Source organism: Muscardinus avellanarius (genome assembly GCF_963383645.1).
Source record: "Muscardinus avellanarius genome assembly, chromosome: Y".
NCBI classification, from domain to species: Eukaryota; Metazoa; Chordata; class Mammalia; order Rodentia; family Gliridae; genus Muscardinus; species Muscardinus avellanarius.
In genome coordinates, this window is record NC_137809.1 from 8786441 (window position 1) to 8813847 (window position 27407).

At 38.0% G+C, this 27407-nt stretch overlaps 2 protein-coding genes across 3 annotated transcripts in view; both read right to left on the reverse strand.

The window, feature by feature from the left end:
• LOC308279535 (F-box-like/WD repeat-containing protein TBL1XR1) overlaps positions 1-27407 on the reverse strand; it is a gene marked incomplete at both ends in the record, with an annotated part of 935328 nt that overhangs the window by 561525 nt on the left and 346396 nt on the right.
• The window catches only part of LOC308279543 (ubiquitin carboxyl-terminal hydrolase 9X-like), a gene marked incomplete at both ends in the record, with an annotated part of 146498 nt that overhangs the window by 47712 nt on the left and 71379 nt on the right, over positions 1-27407 (reverse strand). For both annotated transcript variants that reach the window (XM_080719669.1, XM_080719670.1), the window contains 8 exons: positions 3840-4060; positions 7311-7533; positions 9517-9663; positions 11520-11666; positions 12127-12235; positions 19519-19685; positions 21328-21453; positions 23168-23293. In XM_080719669.1, the coding sequence (XP_080575795.1) occupies positions 3840-4060; positions 7311-7533; positions 9517-9663; positions 11520-11666; positions 12127-12235; positions 19519-19685; positions 21328-21453; positions 23168-23293 (1266 nt within the window). The remainder of the gene's footprint in view (positions 1-3839; positions 4061-7310; positions 7534-9516; positions 9664-11519; positions 11667-12126; positions 12236-19518; positions 19686-21327; positions 21454-23167; positions 23294-27407) is intronic.

Below are 27407 nucleotides of genomic sequence, written 5' to 3' on the forward strand. Positions count from 1 at the left end.
TGAGGTCCATAACTGTGGGGGAATAGAACACTTTTTCTATAAAAATTGGGGGTGCAAAACTATGGGTACTATCTCTTGGAGCCCAACCTCTACAAAAGAGCTAATCACTGTTACCCGAAGAAACAAAGGGAACGATCCCCTTAATATTACATTCACCCCTGTGGAACAAAAACATCATGAATCCTGGCTAAGGGGACGCATGTGGGGCCTCCAGTTCCATCTACCTGGGCGACCAGATAAAGGACTTACATTCCTAATAAGGCTTAGAGTAGAAAATATAATCTTATCAAAACCAGCTCCTCCTAGGCTCCCTTCCACTCCACACCTTCTTCCCATTACCCCTCCTCCTACTACCTCTTCTCCTACTACCCTTCCTCCGATTACCCCTGCTCCACCTTTAGTAGAGATTACCCCTAGGCCGATATTTGTTAATACTACCATAGAACTTTCCTCTTTACAAAAAGAGGAAAGTGGCCGCCGACTCCTCAGCCAGCCCCCAACCACAGAAGATAGATTTTTTTAGCTTAATCCAGGGGGCATTTCAAGCTTTAAATGCTACTAATCCCAATGCCACCGCTTCATGTTGGCTCTGTTTGGCTGCCAGTCCTCCTTATTATGAAGAAACTGACATAAATGGAACTTTTTTAGTTACTAACAAACTGGAACTTTGCCCCTGGGGATCTTATAGTAAATTTACTCTTACTGTAATATCTGGAATTGGAACGTGCATAGGGAAAGTGCCTCCAACCCATCAACATCTTTGTAGCTCACTTGATATTTCTATAACAGTTCCCAAATCCCGAAAACATCAATGTCTACTACCCAATAATAATGGTTGGTGGGCCTGCAGTACCGGCCTCACTCCCTGTGTCTCTACTGCGGTTATTAATCAATCCAGAGATGTTTGTATCATGATTAGGTTGGTTCCTCCTGTTTACTACCATCCTGATGAGACTGTTATAGAAGCTTATGATTTTAAACCAACTAGATTTAAAAGAGAGCCTGTATCCCTCACCTTAGCAGTGATGTTGGGATTAGGAGTAGCATCAGGGGTCGGGACAGGAACTGCAGCATTGATTACCAGGCACCAGGGTTTAAACCATCTGCAAATCGCTATGGAAACAGACTTAAAGGCTTTAGAAAATTCAATCAGCCAGTTAGAAGAATCCCTTACATCTTTATCAGAGGTAGTGTTACAGAACAGAAGAGGATTGGATTTGCTGTTTTTAAAAGAAGGAGGGCTTTGTGCTCCCCTAAAAGAGGAATGTTGTTTCTATGTAGACCACTCTGGAGCTATAAAAGACTCTATGGCTAAGCTTAGAAAATGGCTAGAAGAGCGTAAACACACCAGAGAGGCTTCATTGGGATGGTTTGAAGGATGGTTCAACAAATCTCCCTGGATGACCACATTAATATCTGCCCTTATGGGGACACTTTTATTATTACTGCTTTTGCTTACCATAGGACCTTGTATAATAAATAGATTCATTGCCTTTGTGAAGGAACGAGTTAATGCCGTTCAGATTTTAATGCTACATCAGCAGTACCAAAAAGTTAAACCCGAAGTCCTTAAGTATGTAGATTCAGAAACTTAGTTCTATGATTAGAACTATTTCCTAAAAGGAGTGGGGAATGAAAGGCTCCATTTTAAAAGAAAAATTGTAAGCCCCTAGCAGCCAGCTAATAGTTAAAAAGAAAAATATATTTTACTGCAGCTTAAGAAGTATAGGCTCAAGAATGAGAAATATGCAATAAGCCCACCCTGTTCCAGGAACCTACCTAGCATCTTATCTATACTGACCGGGTCAGTGCGCCCTGTGCCAGGAACCTGCTGACTACACCTAGTATCTTATCTAAAAAATGTACTTTTTAAATGATTCTGTAATTTTCTGTAAACGCATGCAATGTGGCCCAATCCCCCCTAACTAGTGATCTTTTCCCTATAAATACCCTCAGTTTCAGTCGCTCGAGGCCGAACTCCTCTGCTCTTAAGTGAGATACGAGTCAGCCCCAGTGAACTGGCTCTTTAATAAACCTTTTGCTTTTTGCATCAAGGATAAGTCTCTTGTGCGTACTTGGCGTCGCTTATCCCAAGCCTTGATTGAGTGTCTCCCCTCTGTGGGGATCTTTCAGTTCAATACATATATATTCATTTATTGTTGCAGTACTGGGGATGGAACCTAGGTGCATTCTACCTCTGAGCTACACCATCAGCCCTATTTTTTAGTCTTTATTTTGAAACAGGGCCTCACTGAGTTCCAAAGGGCCTCACTAAGTAGTAGGTGAGGCTGTCCTCCTGTCTTAGCCTCCCAAATACTGTGATTACAAGTATGTGCCACTATGCCTGGCTTATAATTTGTATGTTTAATAGCTGTAACATAGCATACAATACTCTGATCTGTCCAAAATTAGCTTTTTCTTCTGCTGTATTATGTATTAAATGATTTTATTGTTAACTAGTACTGTCAACATACCATACTATGTTACTGAAAAAATAAGTCTCTTTCCTTACAAGAGTCAGAATTTGAACTTCCAAAGAATAAGTAGACTATGATATTGAGATAATAAAAAAGGAATAAAAAATAAAATAAGATAAAGTTTAAGGCATGGTGGTACACACCTGTAATCCCCAGTACTTGGGAGACTGAGACAGGAGGATCGCATAGGTTTGAAGTCAGCCTCAGCTACTTAGTGTGGCTCTCAGCAAGTTAGTGAGACCCTGTTTCCAAATAAAATACACAAAATAGTTCTGGGAGTATAGTCCGGAAGTAGAAATCTCCTAGGTTCCATCCCCAGTACCACAAAAAATAAAATATAATTAAAAATTATAAAGCTGGAGCCGGGTGTGGTGGTGAATGCTTGTAATCCCAGCATTTGGGAGGCTGAGACTGGAGGATCATGGTTCCTGGACAGTCTCAGCTACTTAGTGGGCCCTCTGCAACTTAGTGAGACCCTGTTTCAAAATAGAGAATAAAAAATAGGGCAAGGGGTTTAGCTCAGAGGCTGAATGCCCCTGGATTCCATCCCAGACCCACATATACATACACACACACACACACACACACACACACACACACACAGCTGGGTGTGGTGGTGCATGCTTATAATCTAGTACTTGGGAGGCTGAAACATGTGGACTACAGCTTCACAGCCAGCCTCAGCAACTCAGTGAGACTCAGCTTCAAAATATAGAATAAAATAGAGCTAGGGATGTAGTTCAGAGGTAGATTCCTGTGGGTTCAATCCCCAGTGCTACAAGGGAGAAAAAAATACACACACACACACACACACACACACACACACACACACACACACACACACACAGTATATACACACACAAAATAAAAGTATAGTTTTTTTTTTAGGGGGTGGAACCCAGAGGCTTTCTACATTTGAGCTATACTACCAGACCTATTTTATATTTTATTTGGAAACAGGAACTAAGTTGCTGAGAGCCTCACTTAGTAGCTGAGGCTGGGTTTGAATCTGTGTGATCCTACTGTTTCAGCCTCCCAAGCATGGGGATTACAAGCATATACCACCACGCCGGCAAAAGTACAACTTTTAATTAATAAAATAGTTGTCACTTACAAATACCCAAAACATGATTAATAGTGCTTCCTTGGGGACAAACAAAAAACCTGATAAAAACTGTCAATTGGAACTTAAATCGATTACATACTAGGCAGTATAATATAAAATAGATAGTAGATCAGGGAGTCTAACATTATCTTCAAATGTAATTAAAAAAAATCCTATGAAACTATAATATTCTGAGAGACACACATACTATCTTATCAGAATCTTTAAACACACACACAAAAAGGATTAAAATTTACCTCACTGTCCTGCTTCTCATCTCCAAACAGAACATCATCTATATCACTACCTGTGCCTTCAATTCCAAGAATACCATTCCTGATGGAAGGAATCATGTATAGCTGCTGGATTACAGAATTCATATAACAAGTAGCACCAGCATTTTTGAGTCCCACAAATCCTTTTGGTGGCCGGGGTCCAACTGGTGGCAGATATTCCCACTCAGTAAGTGTTTCACAAGCTGAGAGAAGAAAAGAAAATGCCTAAATCATAAAAATAATGATTATATTTGTAACTCCAGTAGCCTAATACATTAATATTAGCAACAATCAGTTTACCTCTAGAATCAGTTTTAGAGTCCTCTTGTTTTTATTTGAACACAAGTCATTACCAACAGATTCTCTCTCTTTTTTTTTTCCCTGAACTAGGGATTGAACCTCTGAGCTACATTCACAGCCCAATTTTTTATTCTTTATTTTACTTTTTTTGGTGGTACTAGGGGTGGAACCCAGATGCTTTCTACCTCCGGGTTATACTCCCAGACCTTTTTTTAAAATATTTTTTTATTTGGAAACAGGGTCTCACTAGGTTGCTGAAAGCCTAAGTAGCTGAGGTTGGCTTCAAACATGTGCGATCCTCCTGTCTCAGCCTCCCAAATGCGGGGATTACAAGCGTGAGCCACCATGCCCAGCTTATTCTTTATTTTAAAACAGGATCTCAGCCGGGCATAGTGGCACATGCTTGTAACACCTGTGCTTGGGAGGCGGAGACAGGAGGATCCTGTAGGTTCGAAGCCGGCCTCTCTGGCTTAAGAGACTGTTTCTAAATAAAAATATAAAATAGGTCTGGGAGTGTAGCCCAGAGGTAGAAGGGTTCTATCCCCAGTACAATCAATCAATCAATCAATCAATCAATCAATCAATCAATCAATCAATCCAGGAACTCAGTAAGTTGCAGAGGGCCTTGGCCTTACTAGGTAGCTGAGGTTGACTGAGAACCTGTGATCCTCCAGTCTCAGCCTCCCAAGTACCAGGATTACAAGTGTGTGCCACCACACCCAGGTCCACAGATTCTTAATATAGACCTCTTGTGTTCATATTTTATTGATTTTGTTCCTTTTTTTGGTGGCATTGGGAGTGGAACTTAGGGCATTCTGCTGAGCTAAATTCTCAGCTGTATTTTCAATTTTTATTTGGAAAGAGGGTCTTGATAAGTTGTTGAGGCTGACTTCAAACTTGTGATCTTCCTGCTGCCTCAGCCTCAAGTAATGGGATTATAGGTGTGTCCTCACACCCTGCTTGACATTACTTCTATAATAGTCTTCATAGAAATATTAGTACAGATGATAGAACATAGAATATTAAATTTCTACATGTTATTCATCAGGTTAGCCTATTTAATCACTACAATCTTAATCATTAAAACAGTGATTAAACTTAATCATTACAACACTTAGGAATTTATTTAAGCTTGACATTTTTTTTCCCTTTATCATTTTTGGTATTAGGAATTGAATCCAGGACATTGTCATTGCAAAACTAGTGCTATATCCCAGCCCTACTGCGATATTTTTATTTTTAATTTTTATTATTTGCAGTACTGGAATGGACCCAGGGGCATTCTACCTCCGAGCTATATGCCCAGCCTTATTTTTTATTGTTTATTTTCAAACAGGGTCTCACAGAATTGTAAAGGTCCTAAGTAGCTGAGATTGCCTGGGAACTGTTATCCTCCTGTCACAGCTCCCAAATGCTGGGATTACAAGCATGTACCACCACAACCAGTCTCAGCTACTTAGTGAGGCCCTCAACTGAGACCATCTCAAAAAAAAAAAAAAAAAAAAAAAATAGGGCTGAGGATATAACTCAAGAGGTAGAATACCCCAGGATTACCCAGAGTCCATTCAATCCCCAGTATCAGGGGAGGGGAGGAAGCATCTTCAGTTCATCACTGTGGACTGTGGTAAGAACTTTAAATAAAAATTTACTGAGACCCTGTTTCAAAATAAAGAATAAAAGATAGGGCAGGGAGTGTAGCTCGGAGGTCGAACACCCTTGTGTTTCACCCCAGGCACCCGCGCGCACACACACACACACACACACACACACACACAGAACATTATAGCATCTTTAGTTTTAATTCTATGTAAGATCAATAGTTTGGACTAAAAAATTGTATTCTTCCCACTAACATCTGGCTTCTTCTTTATTAAATGGTAAGAAGAAAATAACAATCACTATCTGCAAATGTATGTGAGGCCAACAAAGTATATTTCAAAGTTTTTTTTTTCCCTTTGATACTGGGGTTCCTGGAAACCCTTCTACCTCTGGGCCTCACTCCCAGACCCATTTTTATATTTTTATTTGGAAATAGGGTCTCTTAAGCCAGCGAGGCTGGCTTCAAACCTGCGCAATCCTCCTGTCTCTGACTCCCAAGCATGGGAATTACAAGAATGCGCTACCACACCAGGTTATTTGAAAGTTTTAAAAATTATGAATCAGCCAGGCTTGGTGGCGCAGACTTGTAATCCCAGCACTGGGGAGGCTGAGACCAGAGGATCGTGATTCGCAAACAGCCTCAGCTACTTAGTGAGGCCCTCTGCAACTCAGTGAGACCTGGTTTCAAAATAAAGAATAAAAAATAGGGCAGGGGGTGTAGCTAGGAGGTAGCATGCCCCTGGGTTCCATCCCGACACATGCGAAAGAAAGAAAGAGGAAAGGGGGGAGGGGGAGAGGAGGGGAGGAGGAAGAAGAAATAGGGCAGGGGTGTCACTTGGGAGGTACAATGCCCCTGGGCTCTAGGCTCTATCCCCAGTAACACACACACACACACACACACACACACACACACACACACACACACACACACACACACACACACACACACACACCAGTGTATTTCCTCTCTATTTAGTATAAAACAAAAAGCACCTTAACCTTCAAACACTACCTTGGAGATATAATTTGATTATAAGTCAGGCATATGCTTGTAATCTCTCTCTACTTGGGAGACTGAGACATGAGGATCACAGATTAAAAAAAAAAGCCTTGGCAATTTAGCGAGGCTATGGATTTTCTCATGGTTTATGGAGACCTTGTTTACAAATAAGATATAAACCAGGCTAGGGGTTGTAGCTTTAGAGGTAGAATGCCTCTGGGTTTAAACCTTAGTATTAACCTCCCAAAACAACAAGAACAAAAAGCCCCAAAACAATGCAACTTATATAGATAACACAATTAGACCTACATATACTGATAGATGTATTAATAAGTTTACACAAAATCAAAGAACATTGTTAAGTGTTTATTAAATAAGTTTAATAAAATAAGCTAAATAAATCATTAAATTTTATTATGCATATCTAAACCACCTAGAACAAGACATTAATATATAACTTGAAATATTTTCTTTATTAATGTTCTCTGCAAGAAATTTCATTAATTTTAAACACTAAAATATCAACAACTAAAAATATTTTACAATTTACTTACTAGTTATTGCTGTGCCTACATAATACATTTCGGTTAAATAGTCTACTATCTGTTTGAGATTCCTTACACAGCCAACAGATAATGCTACGAGTAGTTCAAAACCAGCATTGATAGTCACTGGTGAACTACAAACTGGAAATGTCTGCTCAGCGGGCAGTTCTCCACTTCTCATATAGTGCAGGTAAGTTTTGGATGCAGGAAAGATGAAATCATCAATTAACTCCTAGGGAATTAAAAAAGATATCACATAAATACATATTTTAGAAAAATGTCTTGTGGAAGAAAATATTCTTATGAATGAACATTACATGAATGAACATTACATCTCAAATAATTTTGGATTTTCTATAAATATTCTAATAAAACTATTTAAGATAATTAATAAAATAATTTTCCAGGTTAGATATTTTTAAATATAAAATTGAGAATTGTACTGAAAATAAGAGCCTAAGTAATCTTTTATCAGACAGAAATTAAATTTTATGTGTGTGGTACTGGATAGTTAATCCAGAGGCATTCTACCTTTGAACTACACTGTCGGCAGGCTTTTTAAATTTTTTGTGTTGTTTTGAAAAAGAATCTTGCTAAAGACAGTTGAGACTCGTTGAACCTGTGATCTACCTGTCTTGGCCTTAGAAGTACTGGAATTACAAAAGTGCCCCACTAAACTGGGCTTAAATTTATTTTATTTATTATTTATTTGCCAAACTGCAGATGGAACCCAGGGAATACAACCTCTGAGCTACAGCCCCAGCCTTATTTTTTTATTTTTTATTTTGAAACAGGGTCTCACTGAGTTGCAAAGGGCTTCACCAAGTAGCTGAGGCTGCCTGCAAACCATGATCCTCCTCCCAAATGCTGGGATTACAAGTGTGTACCACCATGCTCGGCAAATTAATTTTAAATAAAAACAAAATGCATTAAAATTATACTCTTCCTTGAGTAATATGATAAAAAAAAAACCTCATTATAAGAAATATAACATGAGCCGGGTGTGGTGGCGCACGCTTGTAATCCCTGTGCTTGGGAGGCGGAGACAGGAGGATCGCACAGATTTGAAACCTGTCTTGCTGGCTTAAGAGACCCTGTTTCCAAATAAAATATAAAATAGGTCTGGGAGTGTAGCCTGGAGGTAGAAGGGTTCCATCCCCAGTACCACCAAAAGCAAAACAAAAAACAAACAAAAAAAAGAAAATGAAAAAAATTTTTCTAAGCATAGTGTTACACACCTGTAATCTCAGTATTTGGAAGGCTGAGACAGAAGAATTGCAGGTTTAAAACCAGCTGAAAAATTAAGGCCATCAGCAACTTAATGCAATGCTCTTTTAAAATAAAAAATATAATAAAGTAAAAAGAGATGCTAGTATAGACTCAAGGCAGAATGCCTCTGAGTTCAATACCCAATACCAAAAAAAAAAAAACAAAAGGAAAATATGTATGTATATTTTTAAAAAATTAATCCACCCCCTAACATTCAGATCTATCAAACAGCAAAAGAAAGTAAGGTTGCTTATTGATTATGCCTAGTATTTTAACTAACCTTTTATTTACAAAATTATTCAAATAATTTCTTTAAAGTGAGGCAGACACTTCAAAATTATTGTTACTTCTATGGAAACAAGTTTTTCTAAGATAAGTTTTAAGAAAAAGGTTAAAATAATGTCTTAAAAGACAGTATTAACTTGGGCATGGTGACCCATGCCTGTAGTTCCAGTACTAACGAGGATGAGATAGGAAGATTGCAGGTGGGAAGCCTGCCTCACCAACTCAGTGAGGCTCACATCAATTTGGCAAGACCCCTTTTCCAAATAAAAAATAAAATATGGGGGGGGGGTTTGTATAGCTCAGAAGTAGAATGCTGTGAATTCAATCCCTAGCACCAAGAAAAAAAAAGAAAAAAAAAAGGTAATCAAATAGACTGGCTAATATCTCAAAGGTCATAGTATTAAATGCCAAAATTAGAACTTACTTTAACAAATCCAGGTGTGGTGACACAGGTCTGTAATCCTAGTACTTGGGAGGCTAAGACTGGAGGATTGAAGGTTTGAGGAACCTAGGGAGACCCTGTTTTAAAATAAAAAATAAAATAGGCCAGGAGGTGTAGTTCAGAGATACAACTCCTGAGATTCAATTCCATGTAAAACACACACACACACACACACACACACACACACACACACACACACACACACACACACACACTTACTTTAATAAGATTAGCACCTCCTTTTTCACATCCAATGTGATACTTCTTTTCAGGAGATTGAAAGGCCAGCAACTCTTTTGTTACTCCAAGGTGTCCTTCCAAGATAGACTCCTCAACACCTGTTTCACCTGTGTTTTTAACATTATCCTGCCAAAGTAAAAATATTACAGACCTAATATATAAGATGGGTATAGAAGGAAAAGGGAATCAGAAAAAAAGAGGAATGGAGGAAAGTAAGATTGCGCTTTTTTAATTTGTGGTATTGAACCCAGGGGCATTCTATCTCCAAGTTATACCCTAGCCCTATTTTTTTTTTTTACACTCCCAGACTGTGTGTGTGTGTGTGTGTGTGTGTGTGTGTGTGTGTGTGTGTGTGTGTGTGTGTATTTCTTTCTTTTTTGGGGGGGGTGGTACAGGGGTTCCTGGAAACTGTTCTGCCTCCGGGCTACACTCCCAGACACCTATTTTTTATATTTTTATTTGGAAACAGGGTCTCTTAAGCCAGTGCGGCTGGCTTCGAACCTGTGTGATTCTCCTGTCTCCGCCTCCCAAGTGCAGGGATTACAAGCGTGCGCCACCACGCCTGGCTCCTAGCCCTATTTTTTATTCTTTATTTTGAAACACGGTCTCACTGAGTTGCAAAGGGTCTCACTAAATTGCTGAGGCTGAGCCGGGTGTGGTGGTGCACGCTTGTAATCCCATCAATCAGGAGGCTGAAACTGGAGGATTGTAGTTCACGGACAGCCTCAGCTACTTAGTGAGACCCTGTTTCAAAATAAAGAATAATAATTAAAAAAAAAACAGGGAAGGGGGTATGGCTCAAAGGTCAAATGCCCCTGGCTTCCACCTCCAGACACACACACACAAAAAACCTGAGGCTGTCACTGAGCCGCATCCTGTCTTAGCCTTCAAAAAAAGTATGTATATTTTTTTAAAGAGTAATCCACCCTAAAATTGTAATCCTGGGATTATTAGCATGTACCACTACACCCAGCTAGTAAAACTGCATATATAATCTTCCCAATTCTTTCCATTCAGTTTGTTGGTCTTTTAGAATTAACAAATCTGGCAAAAGGGAATTATGGCATCTAGTAGTTTTGGCCAAGGTTGCTATTTAAAATCCTAGAATGCAAAGAATAGCACCACACAAAAACAAGTTACTTGGTGCAAAATGTCAAATAATGCCAGTAAGTGAGTGGTTGTGGTGGCACACCCCCATAATCCCAGCATTTGGGAGACAGAGATGGGAGGATCTTGTTTCTCAGCCTCAGCTACTTGGTGAGGCCCTTTGCAACTTCAGTTGAGACCCTGTTTCAAAGTAAAGAATAAAAAAATAGGGCCGGGGTTGGAACCCAGGGGCATTCAACCTCCGAGCTACACCCCCTGCCCTATTTTTTATTCTTTATTTCAAAACTGGGTCTCAATGAGTTGCAGAGGGCCTCACTAAGTAGCTGAGGCTGTCCGTGAACTGCGATCCTTTGGTCTCAGTCTCCCAAATGCTGGGATTACAAGCGTGCACCACCACGCCTGGCTCTAGTCTTTTTTTTTTTTTTTTTTTTTAAAGACATTAGTATAATTTTGGGGAAAAAAGGGATGTAAGATACTAAAATGAAAAGGAAAAGTATCCGTAATTCAAATTCCAAGGCACTTAAGCGAAACTAGCTATGCAATTCCATGTCTCATAGTACACTTTTTAAAAAATTATTCTAGGATATTCCTGTTTAACAAGTACTCACATTCATAAACTTTTAAAAATAAGATAGCTAGCTGGGCGTGGTGGCTCACGCTTGTAATCCCCATGCCTGGGAGGCTGAGACAGGAGGATCGCATAGGTTCGAGGCCAGCCTCAGCTACTTAGGCTCTTAGCAACTTAGACCCTGTTTCCAAATAAAATATAAAATAGGTCTGGGAGTGTAGTCTGGAGGTAGAAAGCCTCTGGGTTCCACCCCCCATACCACCAAAATAAAACAAACAAACAAACAATTAAATAAATCATAACTTACTCTAATCCTTTTGAGCCAATCAATTTCATTGTTAAGAAGAAATTCAACATTGGGTACATTAATCCTGCTGTTGTAAGCATAACTGAGAAGATGCCTTAAAAGTATGAAATAGTCTCCTGAGTGTTTACCTCTCTCTTTTGCTGTGCTCTGAAATATTAAATTAAAACAACATGAAATCACAAGTTTATGCTCTTAATTCACGTGTGTGTGTGTGTGTGTTTGTGTGTGTTACTCTGGATTGAACCCAGAAACATTCTACCTCTGCTCTACACCCTATTTTATTTTATTTTTGAAAACATGGCCTCACTAAATTATAGAAGGCCGCAGTAAATTGCTGAAGCTGGAATGTAAACCTGTAATCCTCCTGTCTCAGTCTCTCTTATACTGGGATTACAGACATGGGCCACCATTATCAGCCACATAATTTTCTAAATCCACAGAGAAATGTAAGTAACTGGCAATAAGTAAAAAAAAATCATATAAATATAAAAAGTTCTACCATTTTATTTATCATGATTGCTAAATTTAATAAAAGCCATGGTTATATGTTTTTGTTTCCCAAATTTAAGAATGAATTACACTAATAAATTCATTTAAAACATCTCACCCCCAAAATGGTAAAGAGTAGAGTAATGAAGAAAAGCAGAGGCCTGTGTCCCATGCAACATCTGGTACACATTAAAAAGAATTGCTCCTGTGCCAACTGACGAATAGTTCTGAAATAAAAAATTTTGTATTAAATGTGTTATTTTCACAAATAACAAAATAACTTTCACATTGGTCTATCCTTAACAGTGGATATAAATTAATAGTAAAAATAAAAAGTAATACCTTCTAAGCACATATTAAAATTTGACTAGCAAAAATAGATGAACTTAAGGTATTTGTCAGGAATTTTTTTTTTTTTTTGGTGGTACTGAGGATGGAACCCAGGAGCATTCTACCTCAGAGCTACATCCCCAGCCCAATTTTTTAAAAATTATTATTTTTTATTTTGAAACAGGGTCTCAGTAAGTAGCACTGGGACTCATTAAAGAGCTGAGGCTGTCCAGGAACCACAATCCTCTTGTCTCAGCCTCTGAATGCTGGGATTATAAGTGTACCACCATGCCCGTCAGGGAAGTTAAAGTGTCACCCAACAAATTAGAAATATTAGTAAAGTACTATTAGCCAGCCCACTAGTCTGCTTCCTTCCTCTTTAGGTACTGGGGATGTTCCATGGGTATTATACTAATAAGGTATTCTGCCAGCCTTTTTTGTTTTGAAACAGGGTCCTGCTAGGTTACCATGTCTCACTATACTGTTGAAGCTGACCACAAACCTGAGACAAACTTGGATCCAAATGGAAAGGACACTTTTTCCCCCCAGTTGTTTTATATATAACCTCCCTCTTGGTTTTTTTTTTTTTTTTTTTTTGGTGGTACTGGGGTTCCTGGAAGCCCTTCTATCTCCGGGCTACACTCCCAGACCTATCTTTACATTTTTATTTGGAAATAGGGTCTCCTAAGCCAGCATGTGCGACTGGCTTCGAAACTGTGCGATTCTCCTGTCTCTGCCTCCCAAGTGCAGGGATTACAAGTGTGCGCCACCACGCCCAGCCTCCCTCTTGGTTTTAACTGTTTATTTAATTTTTCTATTCCAATTTCCTTATTCATTTATTTTCACTTTCTCTTCCTGTCTTACATGCATTTGTATATGTGTATGCATTTCTTTTTTTAATGTGTGTGGTACAGGAAATTGAATCCAGGGGTATTCTAACTCTGAATAACAATCCCAGCTCTTATTATTTTATTCTTTCTTTTGAAACAGGGTCTCTCTAAATTGTGGTGGGCCGCAATAAGTAGCTGGGTCTGTCTGTATACCTGCAATCCTCCTGTCTCAGCCTCCCAAATGCTGGGATTACAAGTGGGTGCCAGCATTTTTCTGGTGGATTAATACATAGGAGTATCCTATTCCTGAGCTATGCCACCACCCGTTTTATTTCTAATTTTGAAACAGGGTCTTACTAAGTTGGTGAGGGCCTCACTAAAATGAATCTTCAATCTTCCTGTCTCAGCCTCCTAAGTATACACACTACAGGTGTGTGTCACCATTCCTGACTAGATCTATTTGTTTCTGATCCTTTTGGAACAAGAAAGAGTATAAATAAAACTAATTCAAAACGACTACTTACACACTTCTTCCACATATTTTCCTCAAGTAAGAAAAGGCAAAACAGCTAACTGAAACCCTAATCCTTGAAAAATTTTCCTTTGGCTTGCTGAAAAATCATGAAAAACTTCATATTTTAAGCAATTTTTTTTTGTGGTACTGGGGGTAGAACTCAGAGGCTTTTCTCCTGCCAGGCTACACTCGCTGCCCCATTTTTTACTTTATTTGGAAACAGGGTCTCACTAAGTTGCTGAGAGCCTCACTAAGTAGCTGAGGCTGGCTTCAAAACTGTGTGATACTCGTCTCAGTCTCGCAAAAGCAGGAATTACAAGTGTGTGCCACCAAGTCTGGCTGTAAGACAATTTTAATACCAGGAAAACTAAAGTTAAGAGTGTAAATGAGAGCCAGGCATGGTGGCTCACACTTGTAATCCCACCATTTGGGAGGCTGAGACCTGAGGATCATGGTTCAAAAAGTGGGTAGGATCCTGAGAGAAACACACCAAGTGCTGTGTGCTGGTATCTTTCTCTTACTCTGAATCTCATTATGACAAATAATTACAATGCACAGATAAAAGCAGATTAAAAGCCAGGCATGGCGGCACACACTTGCCTGTAATCCCAGCATTCAGGAGGCTGAGACAGAAGGGTCATGGTTCATGGCCAGCCTCAGCTACTTAGTGAGGCCCTCTGTAACTCAGTGAGACCTGGTTTCAAAATAAAGAATAAAAAATGGGGCAGGGGGTGTAGCTCAGAGGCTGAATGCCCCTGAGTTCCATCCCCAGTGCAGTGAAAAAAAAAAAAATAAGTGATGTGGTACATAAGTGGATATTAATGCATATGTATTATGTATGTCTTCCAAAGCAGTCCAGATTGTCTTTTTGCCAAATGTCACTAATCAATTATGTCAGTATTTTCAGAAATAAAAGTTTTACAAAATTTCCCTTTCCTCTATTAGTGTTTTATATAAGCATTAAAAATGTAAAAGAACAAAGGGAGGGAAAAAGTAAGCAAAGAGGAAAAGGAGCAAAGGAGAAAGGAAACAGAAAAACAATAAAAATAAAAAATAAAAAGAGAACTATAAGGTTCAGTTTCATTACATTATAGGTTAAATACCTGGCTTTCTCTTCACTTAATTTTACCCAAATTAAACCCAAAGAACTTTCAAAAGGTCCTACAAGTCTAATTTATGAAGCACAGATGGAACTCAGAAATAATATTAACCATCATATCTAAGAGTGAGTGTGTGTGTGTGTGTGTGTGCGTGTGCATGCGCGCGCGCGCGTGTGTGTGTGTGTTAGTGGGAACTGAATTCAGGGATAATCTATGTTCCAGCTACAACCTCAACCTTATTTTATTTTTTATTTTGAAACAGAGTCTCACTAGGTTCTAGAGTCTTGCTAAGTTGCTGATTAAGGCTGTCCTAAAACCTGCAATCCTTCTGTCTCAGCCTCCCAAGTACTCTAACATAATCCCTCTCCCTTTCTTCCCTCCCCTTCTCTCTATGACACACACATACTCTGTCTCTCTCTCTCCCCAATCCCACTTCTCAGCATCTCTGACTCATCCCCCCACCCCTGAATCCTACCTACCATGGGCAGAACAGCTTTCCTCTACCATATCCTGCTGCTATGATCTTTAGAAACCATAGCACACATAAAGTCTTCCTCAAAAGACTTCTTGTCAGGTGATTAATACTTTGCAATTTTCAAGAGATATGGTGTGAGAATTGTCAAGGGTTGTAAGAATGAATAATAAATTTGGTAGCATTCCTGGAGTCTACTATATGCCAATAGCAATTTGATATCCATTCAGTTATGAGTCATATTTAAATCAAAATTCAATTTCAATTTAAAGTCTTTACAAAAGTTATTAAATTCTACACAAGAGGGCGAGAATGCATGTTACATCTACTATAGTTGCTCCTTTAGTCCAGTCATATTGACTCTGCTAGTATTTTAACATGTCGAACAGGTTTGGCCAAGGGTCCTACACTTTATTTCTGCTGTATACCTACATGACTTTTCTCTCGTTTTGTCTTCCAGTTACTTATCTTGTAAGTGAAACATTTCCTAAATGGCTTAAAAAGATGTGATTCACAATAAATAATCATGTCTTATAAAATTTTATGGGATTGATAACAAAAACTTTCACACAATAACCACCCACAACAAAACTCAAACATATGAGAACACAAATTAGATGACTAAGCTTTCTATTTAAAGGATTTATTAAGCTGGGCATGGTGGGCACACACTTGTAATCCCAGCATTCACGAGGCTAACACATGAGGATTGTGGTTCATGAACAACCTCAGCTACTTAGTGAGGTCCTTTGCAACTTAGTGAGATGCTGCTTAAAAATGAAGAATAGTCAGGCGTCGTGGTGAGGGAGGCTGAGACAGGAGGATCATGCAGGTTCGAAGCCAGCTGCGCTGGTTTAAGAGACCCTGTTTCCAAATAACAAAGTATAAAAAATAGGTCTGGTAGTGTAGCCTGGAGGTAGAAGGGTTTCCAGGAACCCCAATACCACTAAAAAAATAATAATAAAAAAAAATAAATAAATAAAATAAAAATGAAGAATAAAAAATAGGGCTGGGAGGTAGAATTACCCTGGGTTCCATCACCAGTATTGAAAAAAAAAAGTTTTATTAAAAATTGGAAAATGAGCTATTATAGAAAATATGAAAATATTAAAAAAAAAAAAAACAACAAGTTGGTGTTTCAAAACCACTCAGCAAAATTAGAGAAGGCAGTTCCAAACTCCAACCCCTACATAGAAATTAAACAAACAAGACAGAAACTTGGAATTCAGTGATTTTCATTAACCAAGAAAACAATGAATCAAGAAAGATTACTTTAAAATAAAAAAATTTGTAATCTGGCTGTGGTGTTGCACACTTATAATTTCAGTGCTTGGGATGCTGAGACAAGAGGATCAGAGGTTCATAGCCAGCCATAGCAACACACAATTTATTGAGAACTGTTTTCAAAATAAACAGTAAAGGCCTGACATGGTGGTGCACCCTTGTAATCCCAGCACTTGGGAGGCTGAGACAGGAGGATCACACAGGTTCCAAGCAAGCCTCAGCTACTTAGTGAGGCTCTCAGCAATTTAGTGAGACCCTATTTCCAAATAAAATATAAAATAGGTCTGGGAGTATAGCCCGGAGGTAGAAGGCCCCAAGTTTCACCCCCAGTACTACATGCACACATAAATAAAAAAATAAAATAAAAATTAAAAAATAGACAATAAAATAGGACCAAGTATAGCTCAAAGGTAGAATACACTTAGAGTCAATCTCCAGTATCAGAAAAGTAAACAGACAGTAACATTTTGTGGTGCTATCTTACCACCATTCCTTTCCTTTTTTTTTTTTTTTTTTTTTTTTGAGGTACCTGGGATGGAACCTAGGAACATTTTGTCTCCAAGCTACACCTCCAGCCCTATTTTTTATTCTTTTTTTTAAACAGGGTCCCTCCCACTGAGTTGCAAAGCGCCTCATTAAGTAGCTGAGGCTGTCTTTGAACCACAATCCTCCAGTCTCAGCCTCCCAAATGCTGGGATTACAAGCGTGCGCCACCATGCCTGGCACCACCTTTCTAGTACAGCTGAACTTTTGCTTTTTTTTTTTTTGCTACTGAGAACTTAGGGACATTCTACCTTTGAGCTACACCTCCAGGCCTTTTTCTTTTTTATTTTGAGACAGGGTCTAAGTTGTTGAGACTTGACTTAAAACAGTTTCAGCCTCCCCAAAAGAGAGATTTTTAGGTTGTGCAACCACACCTGGCTTATCAGAAGTTTTAAAAGATGAAAGCCTATGGACTGAATGTGAGATTTGATTGCTGACTCTAGAAGAAATGAGACTTTATTTGCAAATTATTATGTTTGTTCTTATCTTGTTTAGGGATTAAAGAAACAAAAACACATTCATTTTGTTTTGCATAATACAGAACTCACTCAATGACTGAAAATGTTGGGAAATGAAGAAGTACCAGGGTATGGTGGCACAGATCTGTAACCCAAGCTTCAGAAACAACTTAATGATACCATTAGCAAAATACAAAAGTGAAAAAGGTCTGTAAATATAATTCAGAGGTACCATACCTCTGAGTTCAATCCCTACTATATACTTATATATCTACATACATCGCCAAATATTTAAGATTGTATAAAAACTAAAGGCATCTTCATGATAGGATACTTTATGAAAAAATGCATAAGCAAACCATTATAAGTATATAATGGTTTATAATGAATAAGTATATTCACCTTATACTTATAAGTAGCATATAAATGTTAAGGTAGAATAACAGTAATTTTAAAAATATGCAGTTAAATCTGATAGATTGCAACCAAGAACTCTGGAGATCGGAAAAAATCTGATTTCTAAGGTAGCACATTTTAACATAAAATCTTAATTCCAGAATCATGAAAAATTATTCAAGGAAAAAATATTAAGTGACAACATCTCTAAAAAATCCAGACACTAAACTTCATAGACAAAGACATAGAACCAACGAGCCTTAAATATATAGAGAGAATGAAAGGAAGGAAAAAATGACATACAAACAAAGTGATAGACAGAAAATTAAAAAAATCAAGAAATTAAACTATATAACTATATAAACTATATAAGGAAACAAATTAGCAGAGAAGCAGATTTGAGTAGGTACAGACTCAGCATATCTGAAGAAGTGACATCTGAAATAATACACCAGGAGAACAGAAAGAAATAAAAGTGAAAAAAGCTTAAGAGGCATATGGACTACCATAACAGAACTATACAGGCAATACTGGAGCAGAAGGGGCAGAGAATATTTAAAAACATTACTAGCTCAACACTAATCAGACAAATGGATAAATTTTTATTATTTACATTAGCACAACAAACTTTTTTTTTTATTTTTTTTGTGGTACTGTGGTACCTGGAAGCCCTTCTACCTCCGGGCTACACTCCCAGACCTATTTTTACATTTTTATTTGGAAACAGGGTCTCCTAAGCCAGCGCGCGCGGCTGGCTTCGAACCTGCGCGATCCTCCTGTCTCTGCCTCCCAAGCGCGGGGATTACAAGCCTGCCCACCACGCTCGGCGCACAACAAACTCTTAATCACAAAACAGTCCATCTAAAAGATGGTCAGACTGTCAAGAGAGAAAAAGAAAAGGGAAAAATAAAAGACATTTGTGAAAAGAGAAAGGAAGAAGTAATCTACCATACAGAAGATATCCTTTATAAGATTGATAGCTGACTGCTAATCAGAAATCATGGAAGTCAGAAAGCAGTGGCAAGATGTATGTGCTGAAAGAAGCTATTAAGAAATCACCAGGAGGGCACAGAGGAGCACACCTGTACTTGGGAGGCTGAGACAGAAGAATTAAGGGTTCCAGCTCAGCCTCAGTAATTTAGTCAGAGTCTCAGTAATTTAGTGAGACACTATTTCAATATAAGGGGGCGGGGGTGGAAGCTGGGTGTGGTGGCACACATTTGTAATCCCAGCACTTGGGAGGCGGATACAGTCGGATCACAGATTTGAAACCAGCCTCAGCAATTTAGTGAGACCCTGTTTCCAAATAAAATATAAAATAGGTCTGGAGGTATAGCTTGGAAGTAAAAGGCCCAGGGTACCTACCATCATCAGTAACACACACACACACACACACACACACACACACACACACACACACACACACACACACACACACACACACGGTGGGGTGGGATTGTGGGTGCAGCTTAGAAGTTCATTCCCCTGTGCAAAATAAACAAAAATTTTCTTATCTAGAAAATGTTATTTCCTGTTTAAATAAAAGTCAGCCTTTTCTTCATTAGTTTAAAAAAACCACTTACTTGCTGGAACAGTGCAATAATAAATCAATGATGAATGTCTGCCAGGATTTTTCTTTACTAAGAGTATCTAAGGCTGTTGGAATTAAAGCAAAACATAATGTCATCACTTCTAAGGCTTCACAGCAAAGTTGTTCATCTTCCATCTCTGGCTCATTTAAATTAGTAGTCTGTAAAATTAATCAGGAACAAATTACCTAGATGTACACTTAAAAAAAATTGCAAACATAGTAACATTTAATATTATCTTCTCCATTAAAACCATTTAACTTCACTCTTCACTTAAGCTACTGAAGCTCTCTGAAACACATTCTGAAGGGATTAAAAGGGAATACTAAGTGAAAGTCAATTAATGTCCTTTTTTGTTCTTGTATGAGTGGTATATTTTTGCTCCAATCATAATTCCTTCTAGAGAATTACTTGGATTTCAATTTCAGTCTTTGATTATTTCTATTGTATACCCTAACTAGAATGCCATTTTATTTAAAAAGGAATTGATATTCAGGAAGACACAAGAAGACATCTACAACTAAAATATCCTAAAATATTCAAACAGGTAAGTTTTTAATATGCTTCTATCCATTAAAATGTATTAATACATTTTTGTCAGGAACAGAATACCACTCAAATATTGTAAAACGAAAAGCCATTGAATGACATTATTTATTTTTCCCTTTAAAATGTACAGAAGATTGTGAATGTAGTGCTAGATTTTTATGAGGCTGGGTCCAGGACCTAAAAAAATAAATAAATAAAACTAGAATTTGCTACCAGAAGTAGGTAAACATGATATGAAATCAAGACATAAAATAGTCCAATTCCTACAGTAACTAGAGAATGTAAGTAAGATCAACCAGTCACTAGAAAGAAAGGTTGAGCAGGGTGTGGTCGCATATGCTTCTAATACCAGTATTCAGGAGGCTGAGACTGGAGGATCATGGTTTGTGGAAGCCTTATCTACTTAGTGGGCCCTTTGCAACTCAGTGAGACCCTGTTTCAAAAATAAAAACTAAAAAATAGGGCTGGGGTGAGTATAGCTTGGAAGTACAATGCTCCTGGGCCCTGGCATCTCATCACTCACACACACGTGTGTTGTATGTTTTCCCTCATATATGGGAACTAGAGAGAAAAGACACAAACGGGACTCCAGACAAAGGAGAAGAACTTCCAGTGGAATGATAGAGGGGGGTCTCTAAAAGGGAGGAGAGAGACTGGATACAGGAAATGCTTTAACTGACATAATACAAAATTACCAATGCCATTCTTAATATCTGGTACAGGGTAAGGAAGGGGAGTGAAGAAGCTGGAGTGAAACTTACCAAAAACTGTGCTTATGTTTCTCTATCACACTGAACTCTGTTATGATACATGTTTGCATTGTGCATGTGTGTGTGTGGGGGGGGGCAGTTAATGTACAGATCTGGAATGTGGGAAATAGTAGTAGAGCCTTTTTGCCTAGCACACTCACAAACCTGGGTTTGATAACCAGAGGCAAAATACACAGAGTAAAGAAGTTAACCTGCTGGTCAAAAGTGTAGAGATAACATCTAAGTAATACACAACCTTTAAAAAAAAAAAAAGTTGGGCTTGGTAGTGCATGCTCATACATAATCCCAGTATTGAGAAGCTGAGACAGAAGGATCTCACATTTGTGGCTGGCCTCACTAACTTAGTGAGATCCTGTTTCAAAATAAAGAATAAAAAATAGGGCTGGGGATGTAACTCAGTGGTAGAATGCTCCTGGGTTCAACTGCCAGCACCACAAAAACAAAACAAATCAAAACAAAACAAACAAACTATAATACTTCTTACCATAGCATAAATTTTGATAATTTCTTCATCTGGGCCAAATACTAGCTCCAATGCTCCACATCCAGATGCCCAGACAATTTTTTGGATAGCTCTAATTACACAAATACTAGGCATATATCTTGAGGTCTGCAAAAAACAAAACAAACAAACAAAAAAAAAACAAGGGCAAAACTACTGACAAAATACAATTAAAAGATGTAGATTTTTGGGTTTCTCAATATCAAGTCAACTATTATGATGATCAATATTAAGAAAGATAGATTTAATAGGCACATCCACAAAGAATGTTTGAAGTTAAGATCGAATCAGGTCTATACTATTTTTCATAACAATATTTATATTACAAAAAAAAGCAGATTACCCACCATTCCAAACTTGACTCTTTCCTCTAAAGCTACAGATATACCCACAGAAGCATTCTGACTTGACAGATTTCATAATAGCTTTATTCCTAATAAAGAAACTAGGAATAACCCAAATATCCATTCACAGACAGATTACAAATATAAAATCATCAAAAAAGTACAAGTATGTAAGTACAAGCACATAAATCATATATAATCAAAATCATGGTGCTTTATATGATCTAGACAAAAGGGTACAGAATATTTAATTTTATGTAAATTTTGAGAATTTAGAAACTTTTATTTTGATGACAAGATCAGTAGTTGCCCAGAGAGAGAGGTAGATGATAGTATAAACTGCACAGGAGCAGAATAAAGCCTTTTAGGCTAACAAATGTGCCGTCCCGTGAGTATATTTAAGTTTAAACATTTATCAAAACTTAACATGATCCAGTTTATGCAATAAAAATTGTATCTCAAAAGACACTATTAAGACAGGCATGGTGGTGTCCTGTAATCCCAGTACTTGGGGAGGCTGAGACAGGAGGATAGTAGGTTCAAGGACAGTTTCAGTAAGTAGTAAGATCCATAAACCTAATAAGACCTTCTTTTTTGTGTGTGTGGTACTGAGGATGGAACCCTTCAACCTCTGGGCTATACTACTAGGTCTATTTTATATTTTATTTAAAAACGGGGTCTCTTAAGCCAATGAGGTTGGCTTCGAAACTGTGCAATCCTCCTGTCTCTGCCTCTCAAGCACAGAGATTACAAGCGTGCCCCATCACGCCCGCAACAAGACCCTATTTCAAATAAAAATGAAATAGGACTTGAGATACCTCTGGATTACCACCATCACCCCCCCCAAAAAAAGAAACTGGATTAAAAATTTTTTAATGCTGGGCATGGTGGTGTACGCTTGTCATCCCCATACTTAGAAGGCTAAGACAAGAGAATCCCACAGGTTCAAAGCCAGACTCAGTTATATAGTAAGGCTTTCAGCAACTTAGTGAAACCCTATTTCCAAATAAAATATAAAATAGGTCTGGGAGTATAGCCGAAGGTAGAAAGCCCGTGGGTTTTTAGCTAGAGCCAGGCATGGTGGCTCACCTTTGTAATCCGAGCTTCTGGGAGGTTGAGACATGAGAATCACAGTTCCCGGCCAGCCTCAGCTACTTAGTGAGGTCCTCTACAACTTAGTGAGACCGTTTCAAAAATAAAGAATAAAAAACAGGGCTTGGGGTGTAGCTCAGAGGTAGAATGCCCTTGAGTTCCACCCCCCAGTACCACCACCAGAATAAAAAAAAATTTTTTACATGCTCTAATTAATGCAGTGTAAATTATCTCAAAAGGCTGGATTAAAATTTTTACAAGTACTATATAAGGACTAATATTTGCAACAACTTATTTGTAGATAATAGTCTCAATTTGTGATGTTTTATTTTTGAGTAATCTTAATTACTCAAAGAATCACAGAACTTTCAAAGTCTGATACTAACCTCATCAGATATTTGCTGAGCTAGACGTATCGATACATTTCTAAGCATGCATTCAGATGAAGGGTTAGGAATAATCTGAAGAGCATTTTGTAGCACCACAGCTTGATCATGAGTCACTTGGTTAATCTGAAATAAATTTATGATTTTACTTGAAGAAAAAACTTAAAACTAAATCCCAAAACTATGTACATGAAACTCAAGTTCCTAAAACCATCACTTTCCTTACATTCTCTGTAAAATTTACAGTATTTTTCCTAAAACCATTTCAGATTGCAACACCAAAGACTTCTTTTTAGTTGTCTTTCAGAGTCATAATACTCTCCACATAGTTAAATATTAAATAAATTTGTTTCTGGACTTCAGTTTACTTTCCCTTGCAGGAGGTAGTGAGCAAGTACATCTTTTTCCCAGATGTGGTGGCACACATGCCTGTTATCTCAGTACTTGGAAGGCTGAGGCAGCAGGATCACAGGTTTGAGGCCAGCTCTAGCTACTTAGTGAGGCCTTCTGGATTTACTGAGACCCTAGTTCAAAAAAACAGAAAAAGACTATGTCTACCATAAAATAACAGAGAAAACATGTTCCTTTTACTCTTTTAAGATGTACTTTATTAGCTGGGCATGGTGGTGCATACTTATAATTCCAGTACTTGGGAGGCAGGAGGATCACAACGGTTCGAAGCCAGCCTGAGCTACTTAGTGAGGCTCACAGCAACTAGCAACTTATTGAGATCCTGTTTCCAAATAAAATATAAAATTGGTCTGTTCCATTCCAGGGATGGCCAAAAAAAAAAAAAAAAAAAAAAGTACTTTATTTTGTTCAAGGCAATTTTGCATCTTGCTTTCCAATGTGTATCCCATAAACATGCTGAAGTTTTGTATAGTATAACCTGCCTATTTACTCTATGTATATTTTTTTCCCTGTAAAGCTATTTTTTTTTTTTTGGCAGGTCTGGGGATAGAACTTGGGGACATTCAACCTCTGAGCTACATCCCCTGCCCTAATTTTTATTCTTTTTTCTTTTTTTTTTTTTTGCGGGTCTGGTGATGGAACCCAGGGGTATTCAACCTCCGAGCTACACCACCTGCCCTATTTTATATTCTTTATTTGAAACAGGGTCTCACTAAGTTGCAGAGGGCTTCACTAAGTAGCTGAAGTTGTCCACGAACCGTGATCCTCCAATCTCAGCCTCCCAAATGCTGGGATTACAAGCACACCTGGTTCCCTGTAAAGTTTTAAGAAAGCCTTCTTTAAAAATATCTTAAGAAGGCTGGGTGTTGTGGCACACACTTGTAATCCCCGTGGTTGGGAGGTGGAGACAGAATGATAGCACATGTTCGAAGCCAGCCTCCCTGGCCTAAGAGATCCTGTTTCCAAATAAAAAGTATAAAATAGGTCTGGGAGTGTAGCCTGGAGGTAGAAGGTTTCCATCCCCACCACCACCACCACCACCACCAAAAAAAAAAAAGCTGGGTGTGGGGGCATAAACTTGTAATCTCAGAGACCACAGAATCATGGTTCGTGGACAGCTTCGGCTCCTCAGTGAGGCCCTCAGCGACTTAGTGAGATCCTGTTTCAAAAATAAAGAATAAAAAAATAGGGTGGGGGTATAGCTTGGAGGTAGAATGCCCCTGGGTTCTGTCCCCAGTACTGGGAAAAAAAAAAAAAAAAAGCTGGATGTGGTGGTGCACATTTATAATCCCTGCACTTGGGAGGCTGAGACAAGAGGATCAAGCAGGTTCAATGCCAGCCTCAGTTATTTAGTGAGGCTTTCAACAACTTAGTGAGACCCTGTTTCCAAATAAAGTATAAAATAGGTCTGGGAGTCTGCCCTGGAAGCTGAAAGCCCCTGGGTTCCACCCCTAGTACCACTGGGGGTAAAAAATTCTTAAGAAAATCAGGTTTGGAGAGATATTAACAGCAACTTTCAGGTTGAAAAAGCAAAACTTTGAACAAATCCAGTATTTCTAGATACTCTCTTCAACTATAGAAGTTCTAAAATCTGTATGTTTTGTACATGTTATTTAATCCTCCAACAGATATTTGAAGATCTATTTTCCAGATGCTATCACATAGGATTTCATATAGCTGAGGTAGCAGTGGTCTGAAGTATAGTGGCAGAATTGAGCCAAGTTACTTAAGCAGTTTAGGTCTTCATTTTTTCTGACAAAATAGAAATAACCAAACAAATATGGCTATTTCAATGTTTAAAATAGATAAAGCATCATGACTAGCACACAATATAAATTATGAGCCTTATTTTCCTATAAGTTAACATGCATGTAGATAAGAACTATCTAAGTTTGAGTTGTCAATACATGTTATAGGAGATGCATAACAGTTGTCTGCTAAATGAATATAAGGTTATATATAATGTTTTAATATTACTAACTCATTTTTCCTAATCCTAATAAGGTTAATATTTTACTTCATGAAATCTTGTGTAATTATCTTATTCTTGTTAAGGTTATCATAATATATAATTCTTTAATTCAATTCAATCATCTGAAATTAAGAAACAAAAATGTTCTAAAAGGGTAAAAACAACTGTTTTTTTCCTAGTAGTAGATTGGATATTTTCTACTCAAAAACTCTTCTAAACATAAAAAGGAATTATGTTATGTAAGAAGTAATATATAAGGCTGGGCGTGGTGGCGCACACTTGTAATCCCTGCGCTTGGGAGGCAGAGGCAGGAGGATAGAGGCCAGCCGCGCTGGCTTAAGAGACCCTGTTTCAAAAATTCAAAAATACAGAAAATAGGTCTGGGAGTGTAGCCCAGAGGTAGAAGGGCTTCCAGGAACCCCAGTACCACCAAAAAAAAAAAAAAAAAAAAAGAAGTAATATATAGTTGGGTGTAGTAGCACACACCTATAATTCTGTACTTGGGAGGCTAAAACAGAAAACCACAGATTCAAGGCCAGGCTCAGTAACTTAGCAAGTCCTTATTTAAAAAAAAAAAAACAAAAAAAAAACCTGAGGTGTACTTGGTGGTAGAATGACCTTCGGTTCAATCTTAGGTACCCAAACAACGAATCCTAATCAATTAATCACCAAAAACAAGTAATAATCAAAGACTTAGAAATTAGATCAGACTTTGAAATTACTAAAAAGGGACATAAACCAGCAGGACATAAACCTATATGTTGGAATATAGGTACGGGTGGAAACAACAACAAATACATACATACATACATACATACATACATACATATGACAAAAAAATGTTTCTGTAGAGCATAGGAAACCATCAAGAGACTAAAGAAAGAGTCTACAAGATGGGAGAAGACCTTTGCCAGCTATTTCTCTGCTAAAGGACTGATATCTACAATACACAAAGCATTTAAAAGACATCATTAAAATATATATGTAAAGTAAAAAGGAACTTAAACTATTAACACTTTACAGAAGAAATGTAAATGGCCAGTAAGTACATGAAAAAATGTTCATTATCATCAGCCATTAAGGAAGATGCAAATCAAGCCTACAATAAGATTCCATCTAAACCCAACTGGAAAGTCAATCACCAAGAATACAGACAACAATAAATAATGGCTAGGGTGCAGGGAAATATGCACTCTTATACACTATAGGTGGGAATTCAAATTAGTGGACAGCCACCATGGAGGTCAGTGTCGAGAGTCTTCAGAAAATTTAGAATGGATCCACTACATGATCCAGTTATACTACTCTTGAGCATCTTTCCAAAGAATCTGAAAGTGGAATTCTATAGAGGTATATGCATATTTATGTTTATAGTAGCACAATTAACAATAGTCAAATTATGGAACAAACCTAGGTGTCAATCAAAAGATGAATGGATTACAAAGTTATGAGATACACAAATAATGAAAATCTACTCTACTATAAAGAACAACAAAATTAAGTCATGTGCAGGAAAATGGATGGACCATCCTCCTTTCTCCGCCTCCCAAGCACGGGGATCACAAGCATGTGCCACCACGCCCAAGTAAATATTCTATATTTTAAGACAGAGTCTCACTGAGTTGAAAAGGGCCTCAACTAAGTAGCTGGGGCTGTCTGCAAACTGTTAGCCTCCTGAATGCTGGGATAACAAGCATGCAACACCATGCCCGGCCATTTTTTTTTTTTTTTTTTTTTTTAATTTTGATACAGCGTTTAGCTCTTATGGCCAAAGCATGATCAAATCCTACATGTAAATATGTATGACATTTACAATACAAAGCAACCAAATTTCTAATGGGGAAAGTCTTTGTAAAC